The sequence below is a fragment of the Aspergillus foveolatus genome, assembly GCF_047715535.1.
Source record: "Aspergillus foveolatus strain CBS 279.81 unplaced genomic scaffold BDW70scaffold_208, whole genome shotgun sequence".
NCBI classification, from domain to species: Eukaryota; Fungi; Ascomycota; class Eurotiomycetes; order Eurotiales; family Aspergillaceae; genus Aspergillus; species Aspergillus foveolatus.
Window position 1 is genome coordinate 1 of NW_027396272.1, and position 11,422 is coordinate 11,422.

The following is an 11,422-nucleotide window of genomic DNA, read 5'->3' on the forward strand; positions in this document are numbered from 1 at the left end:
AATAGTATCGTCAAGCTTAATGATAGACTATATAGTATCGTCAACGATATAGTATCGTCAAAATAGGCAGATAGGCAAATCGTGAACAGCCCTATGCATAGCCTTCGTCTTCAGTATCCAATTTACTCCCTTGGATGGGATAATGGAAAGTTGAGTGCGGCACACCTCTTTTCATTATTATTGGTTGTTTCATCTCGCTAACGCAGCACCGCAAATAATAAGGCGGGTGTGGGAGGCTGAGGCTGACCTCTGATGAAGACTCCTCAATCCTACCTAACGGTGGAAGTGGATTGTCAACGACCGCTGGGCCATTCTTCCATAAGCTTTGTCCTAACCTTTACTTATAACGTTAAGCAAATCAATGTCACGATGAGTTATTGTCATCAAAACTATACTGTTGCTTGGCTCTGTGCCCTTCCCTGCGAAATGGCGGCTGCTGAAGCAATGCTGGATGAGAGACACCCTGGCTTGCCAACGAGGTCAACAGATGATAACACCTACATTCTGGGCAGAATATATGAGCATAATGCTGTCATTGCTTGCCTTCGGTCAGGTGTTTACGGCACCACGTCAGCTGCAACCTTGGCTAGGCAAATGCAATCTACTTTCAATTCCATCCGTTTCTTTCTGATGGTAGGTATTGGAGGAGGAGCACCAAGCGACAAGGCTGATATTCGACTGGGTGATGTGGTTGTAAGCCAACCAACGAGGGAGTTTGGTGGAGTCAATAAATACGATTATGGCGAGACAATGAATGGCGGCGTTTTTCGGCGTACTGGGATGCTGAATAAGCCACGATCAGTGCTCCTGACAGCAATTGCCAGGCTGCGAGCAGCGCACATGTCCGGACCAAGCCGAATTCCCGCTATCTTGTCAGAGATGATAGGTAATTATCCCAGCATGAAGAAGCGTTTCGCATGCGACACCAAACGCCAGGATCTATTGTTTGACTCAAACTACGACCACCAAGACGCCGAAAGGACGTGCGAAAACTGCGATTGGAGCAGGCTAGTAACGAGGCCTGCCCGAACTAACTGTGACCCGGTGATTCATTATGGTCTTATTGCATCCGGAAATCAGGTGATGAAGGATGCTCGCACCAGAGACAGGCTGTCCCGGGAACTTGGTATCCTCTGCTTTGAGATGGAGGCGGCTGGATTGATGGACGATTTTCAATGCCTCGTAATCCGGGGAATCTGCGACTATTCCGACTCCCATAAAAAACAAGCAGTGGCAGGAATATGCAGCAGCAACAGCAGCTGCGTATGCCAAAGAGCTCCTTTCTGTGATCCATCCAGTGCAGGTTATGCAATCACCAATCGCATGCTCAGATGGTAAGTTTGCTACCCGAATCTTAGACGTAGCCGTGGTTCATCTAACATGCAATTTGTTAGTATGGTATCACCACGAAAAGCTCCCTCCTCGAACCGAGCATACGGCCGATTTGATGATGCGTCAAAACGGTGGGTATATCTATTTGTTCCCAAGAGAACACGTAATAATGAGTTCCAGATGCTCAGGATCTTGGGGTACTATTAGCAAAGATATCAGACTATGACCATGAGCGAGTCTACCAAAGACTCCTACATAAACGGCTTGTTGGCACCACGCAGTGGTTTTCACATCATTCCGACTTTAAAGCGTGGTTCACTGAGAAGACTGTCTCCAGTCTGTGGTGTTCAGGAAAGAGTAAGCATTGTTCCGGCACCTATTTGAGACCCAATGCTGATCATTTGCAACTGCTTTTTAGTTGGCTCCGGCAAAACAATGATTGCGTGAGTTCGATGCTGCTTTTTTTCGATAGTATTACCTAACAAATTGCAGAACTACAGTGGTAGAAGCTGCAAAGTATCGCAATACTAAAGATTACTCTTGCACTGTCTTCTTCTACTGTGAGAATGAGCGTCAAACAATGCTGGATGACACATATATACTCGCCAGTTTTATCCGACAGCTTTGTGAATTCTTGCATCTAACAGGCAGACCCTGTCCGGAGGACGTTATAAGATCAATTCGCAAATTCTTTGGGCCTGAACGGACCCCGCCGGACTTGACGGACCTTAAACAGATATTTATTCCACTCTTTCATTATGTGCCCGAGACGGTTTTTATCATTGATGGACTAGATGCTCTGGACCAGAAACATAGCAGGTCCCTTCTACAATTTATCCAATCACTTTTCGGCTCCAGACCACCAAATGGATCGCGGATTCTGTTATCTAGCAGAGACCATGTTCCAGGATACATGAACATTGCAACATTTATACCTGGGATTGCTCAAATTTCGACGTCAACCAATGTCCTGCAAGACATCGAGGTCTATATTGATACAAGCATCGGCGATAAGTCCCTTTACCGAAAACTTACCGATAACACTGCATTACTAGCAGAGGTTAAGCAGAAACTTTTGGCTGAGTCATTTGGAATGTAAGGCGCCAAATCTTTTTTAATGTGTGGATTATGTGCTGAGTTCTGCGCAGGTTTTTATGGGTATATCTGCAACTGGAAATCCCCTGGGATACGTGCCATACAGATGCCGAAATACGCTCCGCTCTGGACAGCCTACCTAAGGGCTTGGAAGAAACATATGATCGCTGCATGAATAGAATCACACTCAAAGAGACCTATGCCCTAAGGGTACTCAAATGGGTTGGTTTTGCAATCCGTCCACTTCATATTGAAGAATTAAGAGAACTGGTTGCCTTTCATCTGGAAGACACAGAGTGGAATCCGGAGAAGATTCCCCAGAAGGATGTCCTCATTGGCTGCTGTGCAAATCTTGTTGTCGTGGATCTTACTGATAACTGTGTGCGATTTGCACATTCCTCGGTGAAGCAATATCTCGACAAAAACTTTGTGAACCGAGGTCAACTGAGCCACAATCTCGAATACCCAACCGCAGAAGAAGGAGATTTAGAGTGCGGTGAATTATGCGTTACGTATCTCTCATTTTCGGACTTTAATCTTCAGTTGACGAAGCCCTCAGCGGGAATAACAACTACTTTGGTCCCATACCCGGCCCTAGTTGCACAACAAGCCCTTTTCCGCCATAAACATAAACTTACCAGCCGCATTCTGTCACGACTATGGTCTCAAAATCATGAATTTCCTATGTCATTCCGTACGATACGCACACCATCAACCCCAGATCGGGCGCGCTATAAGTTCCTCAGTTACGCCGTTGCAAACTGGGCATTGCATACAAAAGCAATAAGCAACGGCTCATTGGCTTGGGAGAAGTTCACGATGCTCGCTACTTGCTTTAACGAGACCTGGAATTTTCACCCTTGGCTTCCTGGCGGTCGCTCAAGACACTCGCTTCTACATGGGCTCTTTGGCTGGGCAGTCAAAGAACAGCATGAACCTCTTCTGTCAATTGCACTTGCGGCCAGACCTTCATTACAACGCATTTGCGATCTTCCATTGATTGGTGAAAGCCTTCCTGCGCTTCATACCGCATGTAAGCTGGGATATAGCAATATTATCGAAATTCTTCTGAATTTCTGCAAAGTCAACGTGCCTGATGGAGAAGGCTATACCGCTTTACATCATGCAGCTAGTGGAGGTCACGCTGAGATTTGTGAACTACTCTTAAGTGCAAAGGGAGTGAATGTGGATGTGCGTGGTGCGTCTCAATGCACGCCACTTTGGCTGGCTGCTAGTAATGGACACGAGAGGGTTGTATCCCTTCTTTTAGGGAAAGGGCCAGATATTGAAGTCAAGGCTGGCTCTCAGCAGCAGACCGCTGTATGGCAAGCTATACAGAATGGGCATGATGCGGTGGTGATGCTGCTACTAAGAGAAATAACTAACCCATTTAAGGACGCAACTGGTTCTTTATTACTACTTTGGGCATCGGAACATGGACTTCACGCGATATTGAACATGCTTTCATTCAACGCACAGGATCTTGATTGCGTTGATGACAAGCATATGACACCCCTATCATGGGCTGTAGAGAACGGGCATGAGGCAGTAGTGAAGCTACTGCTTGACAGGGGCGCTGGCCTAGAGTCTATCAATGGATCTTGGCAGACACCTTTATCACGGGCTGCAGCAAATGGACATGAGGCAGTGGCAAAGCTGCTTCTTGACAGGGGCGCTGACCAGGAGTCTAAGGATAGCTTTAACAAGACACCACTATCATTGGCTGCAGCAAATGGGCATGAGGCAGTAGTGAAGCTGCTTCTTGAAATGGGTGCTGACCCGGAGTCTAAAGATGAGTTTTGGTGGACACCCTTATCAAGGGCTGCAGCAAATGGGCATGAGGCAGTAGTAAAGCTGCTGCTTGATAGGGGTGCTGACATAGAGTCTAAGGATACTGATAACCAAACACGACTATACTTGGCTGCAGAGGAGGGGCGAGCAAGAATGGAGCTGCTGCTAGACAGGGGCGTTGACCAGGAGTCTAAAGATTGCTTTAACGAGACACCACTATCATTGGCTGCAGCAAATGGGCATGAGGCAGTAGTGAAGCTGCTTATTGACACGGGTGCTGACTTGGAGTCTAAAGATGAGTTTTGGTGGACACCCTTATCAAGGGCTGCTGCAAATGGGCATGAGGCAGTGGTGCAGCTGCTGCTAGACAGGGGCGCTGACCAGGAGTCTAAGGATTGCTTTAACAAGACACCACTATCATTGGCTGCAGGGAATGGACATGAGGCAGTGGTGCAGCTGCTACTTGACAAGCGCACTCATTAATAGGCATCAGTGGTCTTGGTAATGATACGATTGCGGTTTAATTAACTATCTTCCACTTTGAAGTGTATGGATGCTAGGTAGATTTAATATCAAGCTACATTTAGACTGACAGGTCTACCCCGTCCTATGATCTCAGCTGCTTCACCCTGCAATTCTTTGAGCCTAGGAGTATTTTGTGTCGCTATCTAGTCTACCTTCTTCTGGCGATCTTAGCACCACTATTATCCGATAAACTTGGTGTGTTGTCGTTATGATCCCTGTAGATCTTACCAAAGAGCCTAAAGTGCTAACCATCCAGCCAGTACGTTGCAGCGCGATAGCCGGATAGCGAACATTAATCGTTTTAGAGATGTATTATCTGGTATGGCAAGTGTCCATGGCGTGGTATCTCCGAGTTACTCATGAAAACTCATCCTTCACCTTACTTTTTTTTTCTTTTCTAGTTCTTCATTTATGTGCTCTACCGATGTAGTTTTTGTCAAGGCGAACTCCAGGAAATCAACATGATGAATGATTACTTCTAATCTGATATATGGAAGAGCCTTTCGTATATATGACTAATTTCAAGCATGTGATAAAAAGAAAATCCAAACCATATTTGTAGTTATATAAGAAATATAAACATATGTGAAACCAGAACATCAACAATTTTGATAGCTGATAGGAAACTTATACAATGTTGCTATAATGCACTCACTACTAAAAGTAGCGCCATGGCTGTGTGTCAGAATCAAGAAGCAAGTATTGGATGGGGAAAATGGTTTTGCTGCGCACTGTAGCAGTTGTAATCTGAGGCTTGATTACCCCAAAGGATCTTGCGTCGACTTCACCAAGTTAGTTGAACCCACTGCCAGCCACCCTTATAAAAGAAGACACACTATAGCCATGTCCAAAGAAGAAGGTATAGTTAATTCAAACCGTGAAGATAGTTATAACTATTACTAAAATAAAGAAAGCACATATAATGCTGCGCTGCAGGAATTAGCAGTGCACCACTCTTATCTACAAAGTAGTTTGGGAAAGTACAAAACCCTGTTTCTTCCTGGCTTCTCTAGCTGAGTAACACGCAGGAATGGCCACAAGTTACTTTGAGATATAAAGGATTCGCTTACAATGTCTTTTATATACATTGTAACCCCTTCTCTCGGTAATTATCAAGCAGTTATAGGTCCTTATATCGCTGCTTCTTTATGCCTAATAGCCTTATGTTTTCAGGGAATTATCTGTTAGTTAATACCCAACTATATTGCAATTTAACTTTAATTAGGCTGTTTACCTAGCTTTAAGAATTGAATTGCTGCTAGCACCTCTATGTCGGTGTACACAAGACAGCCGTCACGTGGCATCGTCCGTCAGAAGATTAAGCACGAAGCCACACAGTATCAACCGGAAAATACAATCAAGAAAATTGCAAATAGACATGCGGCTTGTCTCGCAACTCATTGCCGCCAGAAGCTTGGGAACCTGATCTGGGGGAATTAGGCGAATTAGGGGGTTTAGGGCTGTCTTGGAATTGCCACCGGCGCTCCCCGACGTGCAGCCTCTCCCAAGGGACGGGAGTATGCGGAGAATGACCCTTCCCCTCGGATCGGAACCAGTTTTTGGGGATTCTGTTTACTTTTTTCTTATATTTTATTTTTCCTCATATTTCTGCGCCTCGCTCCGTACTTGGTTATGGTATAATGCTTCCATGATCGATTGCCCACTGCTGTCTACCGGGTAGGCCGACCCGCGGCCCAGCTGGAGCATCCAGTCTTCAGCCCTGCTGCGACCATCGTCATCCAGGGCTCTTGACACCGGCGCCAGATACTGTATGGCGGCAGCGACCGCGGCTCATCAGTCACGACTCACTCTACGTGCAACTAGCGCACGATGAATGCAACGCTTTGGTGGCAAAGAGGGCAATTGGCGGCCTGGGCGCCGTCAGGACCCTGTTCAGGGACTAGCAAGATTTAGTCTAGCCGCACAGAAATTTCCACTAAAGTATCGCACATCCCAAACTCCACGCGTCTGCTCTCTTGGGCCGTTGATGTTTCTTTCCCCTCTCTAAGCATGCCGACCTCGACGTCGACAATCGGCTGGACTTTGGCCAACGTGGGCCCTGCGCCCACCACGTACCCTGCCGCTCCATCATGCACCGCTGCCAGCTCCCTAATCTTGGACTGGCAGAGTTTGCGAGAGTCACAATGGGGAATCAGCTGCGGAGTTTCTGACGACTGCTGGCCGAAACCGACAGACTCGGCTTTGGAAGATGAGATCAAGACTAACCCCGCCATCGTCCCCTTCTACTCTCCCGGGGTGGCATGCCCGACAGGATGGCAAGCAATCGGTTCCATCGCCCATCCGACGGGACCGAGCGCGCGGGTGACGTCCTCTGGTTATCTTAGTGTATACGAATACGAAGACTTCACCCATGGAGACTGGATATATGGATACCAGATCCGGGACGCCTTTGGAGTCCTGCTCGATCCTGGCGAGACAGTCATCGCCTGCTGCCCGAGGTAAGCCCTCAACCAGGCGAAGCAGAACCCCTCTCTAGGGACCTCCTGTTGACCTCGCCCGCAGCTCCTTCTTCGTGGAAGAATACCTAACAGGCTGTGTCTCAGCTGTCCCATACACCCCGAGCACCGGGTGTGAAACTAGGTGGTCAGAGCGGCCGGTGGACATATCGACGACTCCGGTGGTCATAAATGGGACGACTTCAACGGTCCAATTGCTCATGCCACTGACGTCCCCTCTCCCAACAACAACGGTCGAGACCACCTTTAGCAACACGGAGAATCTTTTAGTTCTTTCGCAGATCGGGCCGATCTATCTCGTTCACCAGCCGTCTGATCTGGAGGGCAAGACGTCTGCTTTAGCAACGGGTGGGTCAGATCAAGACAGCACAAGCAATGAGGCCGAAAGCACAGGCACGAATGCCGCGTCAGCTCTTCGCGTAGGTCACTCACAGTCTGGCTGGGGCCAGATTGCTGGGCTTGCAGGGGTCTTAATTCTGTCTCTTCTCTCGGGAATGGCGCTGGTTTTGCCTTGGTAGGGAAATAAATCGACCCTGTATTGATCCACCTAGTCCGCTAGAAAAAGCTTAATATTATCTTTTCTCAGTGTCTGCTGAGAATGCTGTAAGAACCGCGCATTGAGTGTATGCAGTTTCGTCGCTTCTTACCTTTTTTTTTGCGGGATGTAATCTTTTTTTCTCAGGCCATGTCCACTCAGCGTGCATGAATAGGATGTTGGACGTTCCAGGAATCGGTATATCGAGTAAGTACCCAAATGCGAAACTGTTCTACCTGGGATAGCTCCCAGAGGCGTGGTAAAGCTCAAGAGGCCGCTAATATAAGGCGGCTGGCCTGACCTTGATCCCTCCGCTGATCACCAGGAACACGATTCTAGGAGGTGGTCCATCCGGTAAGTGGCTGCGTATAAGTCAAGAGCTGACAAAATAGGCGTTTCGATCGAGTGTTTATACATAAGTTTTGTCTGACCCAACGCTACACGTCTTCTTACGGCACAGGAACAAAATTAGGGCCGCTCTCGACAAGGTCGAAGAGCGAACCCTCGAAGCCTGCATGTCGCTGGTCCCACACGTAACCGGTAAAGGCAGACAGATGCTTGACGCAGGCAGGCCGAGTGCGAAGCCAAGTCGAGCTCTCCCAGAACCTGTCTGGGGAAATTGGGACTTCCAGCAGAGCCAGGCAAAGAGGAAAAGACGTGTTTTGCAACTTTGCAGAGGGTCCGGCACTCGCAAAGAACTCTTCTCTAGCACCAAGAATATCATTCGCAAGGCCGGTTGACGTACGATCCGACGACGCCAAAGGGTGACGAATCCAATGGACAAGCAGGAGGGCTGCTGTCCGATACATGCTGGCCTGGGTGCGAATGGACAGAATCTCGATCGTGCTGTATCGCTGCGGAGTCAAGGCCGAGTCGTCTGGAGACCACGTCCGAATCTGCTGTTCAATACTGTCTAGCCTACAATGTGGCTGTGGGACTCCGTCTTTCCATCGCTGGCCGAAGACACAAAGATCGTAAAGTATCGGCAGCAGGGAAGTGCAGAGGCCTGCTACACGATCGACAACCCTTGTCCAAGCGACCAAGGGCTGAATAACGGGGACTTCGCGGTGCATTAAGCACCATACTGTGTCCCAAAAAACTGGAGCAATAGCAATCGTCTCAAGCAGCTGTATCTCTGCAATGTCCGGATACCAAGGGCAGGCCAGGGAGAGCGAGCATCGTAGGATCGACATCGTCCCGGTGGATGTGACGAGTGAGTCAAATGCGGCCAGTGCTTGCCCGAGCATCAGGACAGCGACGGCGTCGTGGAGATTCTTGATCACCGCATTCCGCAGCTTTTCAATTGATACGGCGCCGCTCTTAACATCGACCTGGTCTTCTGTAAGCTCCCCAAGCCGTGCCCAGGAAAGACAGCTGCCGAGGGCGTGGAAGATCTCTGCGAGCAGATGGGGAGAGTGCCGATGACAATACTCTAGAGCCCGATGGAGGTCCCTTGCAAAGGTCGGACCAAACATGTAGATGTCACTCAGGAGGTAAAAGTCGCTACCCTGCAGTTCTGGAGGAAGTCGGTAGGAATCAGGAGCGCTGAGACTGGCCTCTGGAGCATCACACGCAGTCGGCAGCTTCTCTCGCTCGTGATCGACTGAAATAGGACATGAATTCCCCTCCGGTGGTGAGCATTCCCATACCCCCAGTAATCTATCAGCCACCCCAGGGAGACCGTGTCCAGGGGGCCGTCCAGGCCGCCGTACTCGACGCGATACGGTACAAGCAAGGGACAACTTTTCGCATCGACCGCAGACGGATGAGCAGGCATCCATCAAACACTTTTTCTTTCTGCTATAGCACTGATCACATGCTTTGCGTTGCATTATGGCCTTCCTCCCCTGCTTCACTCACTATTGACAGTACTGTTGGGGTGTGGTGGTGGATTCAAACAGCGAGCAGCCGTTCACGTTACCCAGCGCACATGCAATTTGCGGGGAATTTTCGCTGATCGACGAGGTCTGTATGCAGAATGTGGAGAAACCGCGATAAATTAATATGCTGCCCCAAACCTCCGTTTGTATTTATAATAAGTTCTGGTTTAAGCTACGTAGAAGCATAAATATTGTCTTCATACAGTAATATATATACTATTGATCAATATATAGCTTATCAGAGTTAAAATAATAATATTACTGTTGTGAATGCTCAGAGGGGAAAGGGGCAGAAGGAAACTGTATCAACTACACGAACGTAGCCTACTAAGGATGGGATGCCATATGACGATTGATTCTCTATCTCGTTGACGATTGCTCTATTCTTCTCCTTCATCTTGTTGTCTCTCCTTTCCCCACTATATATACATATAGGAGAGTGAGAACCTTCTAGAACTAGGCGATGTACGGTCAAGCCATCGGAGATCACGTGACCTTGTATTTCCGTATCAATAACAAATAAGTTATTGTCCACTATTTCGTATAATATAGATATGTACTCCATATTCAAGACGCCAACTCTGAGAATCCGTGTGCTGGACAGCGGAGAGCCAGAAACAGCTCCTATTGAACCACCGTTCTGCCGCCCGCCACCGCCTTCTAATATGCGGGCATTTTAAATTCCCTTTACGGCCTAGCGTTTCCGCTTGGCATCGCCTGTCTCTCGCCGCTTTTGAGACCATATGTAATGTGGTGAATGTCGAGAGATAACTCTAAGTCGGCTATTCCTCTTTGTAATCTGCTAGCACAAAGTAGTAAGGTCAACTCAGAATTAGCTAAAATATAATACTAATTGTCAGTAATAAAATTCCTCTAGTTTACCTCAACTTAAATCTCCTTAAAAATAGTCTCTGACCAGTTACTGACTAGTTTGTAACTCTGCAAATTCCAGGTATAATCAATATGCTATAAGAGCTACAAGACTAATTTCTCCTTGGATAGTTTTTAAATGGTTGAATATAGGAATATCTTCTCGTAATGAAAGATACTCAGAGTAAGGAGGTAGAAAAGTTGGGAAGTCGCTAACTAGTTAGCTATTCCTTTTTGATTGCATTAACCCAAAGCAGTATGACCAGCTTGGAGTTAGCTAGAGATTTACGAAGTTATCTGCGACCACGCTTTTGAGCCCGCCGCCGGCAGCCTGGGAGTTTCGCGCGATCTATATAACCCCTACACATCCCTTCCCATCCCGAATGCTGACGCACTTTCTCTTCCCTTTGTTCCTCTGAGAATATGTAAAACTCAAGGCTAACCGGAAGGCCCCGAATGTGCTTGCATTAGTGATCGACACTGATCAATTTATCCGACATGCATATAGTCAATTACTGGTGTCACAGTACGTATTTGTCAGAAGTGACTGAACGACGTCAGCCAATCAACCAGCTGCGCCGCAGCCAGCATGTGACAATATCGGAAGAATAACGGCCCGGAGCTATCATACTGGCAATATGAGGCTAAAGGCCCGAAGGGGACTAGGGTCATATCTACAATATGAAGGGCATACTGGAAGTATGATCGGGACATAATAGGAGTATGATGCCGGCATATTGGGGATATGATGGAGCAAGGTATTTAAGGACACTCATTTACCATGTAATTAGTTTTGTACTTCGTGTCTTATTTTCGGAACAACCAAGATAGCCAACATTGTCAACGTTATCAAGTTCATTGCATTTCACTTTACCTTCCTTGTCTGATCTCAGAATATCCTTAGGACCTGTTGAGCC

General features: G+C 47.6%; 3 protein-coding genes across 3 annotated transcripts; 2 read left to right on the forward strand and 1 right to left on the reverse strand.

Annotated features, from left to right (window-relative positions):
- Positions 1 to 369: 369 nt before the first annotated feature.
- Positions 370 to 5,852, forward strand: BDW70DRAFT_167857 (uncharacterized protein; the record flags this gene model as incomplete). Its single annotated transcript, XM_073742331.1, has 12 exons — positions 370 to 633; positions 667 to 772; positions 1,013 to 1,182; positions 1,229 to 1,303; positions 1,415 to 1,463; positions 1,513 to 1,689; positions 1,751 to 1,775; positions 1,825 to 2,427; positions 2,481 to 3,661; positions 3,698 to 3,975; positions 4,171 to 4,492; positions 5,803 to 5,852. The coding sequence occupies 12 exons, from the start codon at positions 370 to 372 to the stop codon at positions 5,850 to 5,852; spliced, it is 3,300 nt and encodes a 1,099-aa protein (XP_073590590.1).
- An 854-nt stretch (positions 5,853 to 6,706) lies between these two features.
- Positions 6,707 to 7,830, forward strand: BDW70DRAFT_145941 (uncharacterized protein). The gene is made up of 2 exons (XM_073738508.1): positions 6,707 to 7,202; positions 7,267 to 7,830. The coding sequence occupies exons 1-2, from the start codon at positions 6,754 to 6,756 to the stop codon at positions 7,736 to 7,738; spliced, it is 921 nt and encodes a 306-aa protein (XP_073590591.1). The 5' UTR covers positions 6,707 to 6,753; the 3' UTR covers positions 7,739 to 7,830.
- Positions 7,831 to 8,204: 374 nt separating this feature from the next.
- On the reverse strand, positions 8,205 to 9,587 carry BDW70DRAFT_165128 (Zn(II)2Cys6 transcription factor domain-containing protein; the record flags this gene model as incomplete). The annotated part of the gene is made up of 1 exon (XM_073741655.1): positions 8,205 to 9,587. One exon carries the CDS (start codon positions 9,585 to 9,587, stop codon positions 8,205 to 8,207), a length of 1,383 nt encoding a protein of 460 aa, XP_073590592.1.
- Positions 9,588 to 11,422: the final 1,835 nt, after the last annotated feature.

What these genes read in the sequence shown, in the direction of transcription:
- BDW70DRAFT_145941 (XM_073738508.1), top strand. Translation starts at nt 6,754, where the DNA reads ATGCCGACCTCGACGTCGACAATCGGCTGGACTTTGGCCAACGTGGGC. An exon ending in GTCATCGCCTGCTGCCCGAG is followed by an intron (nt 7,203 to 7,266) that starts GTAAGCCCTCAA and finishes CCTCGCCCGCAG; the next exon opens with CTCCTTCTTCGTGGAAGAAT.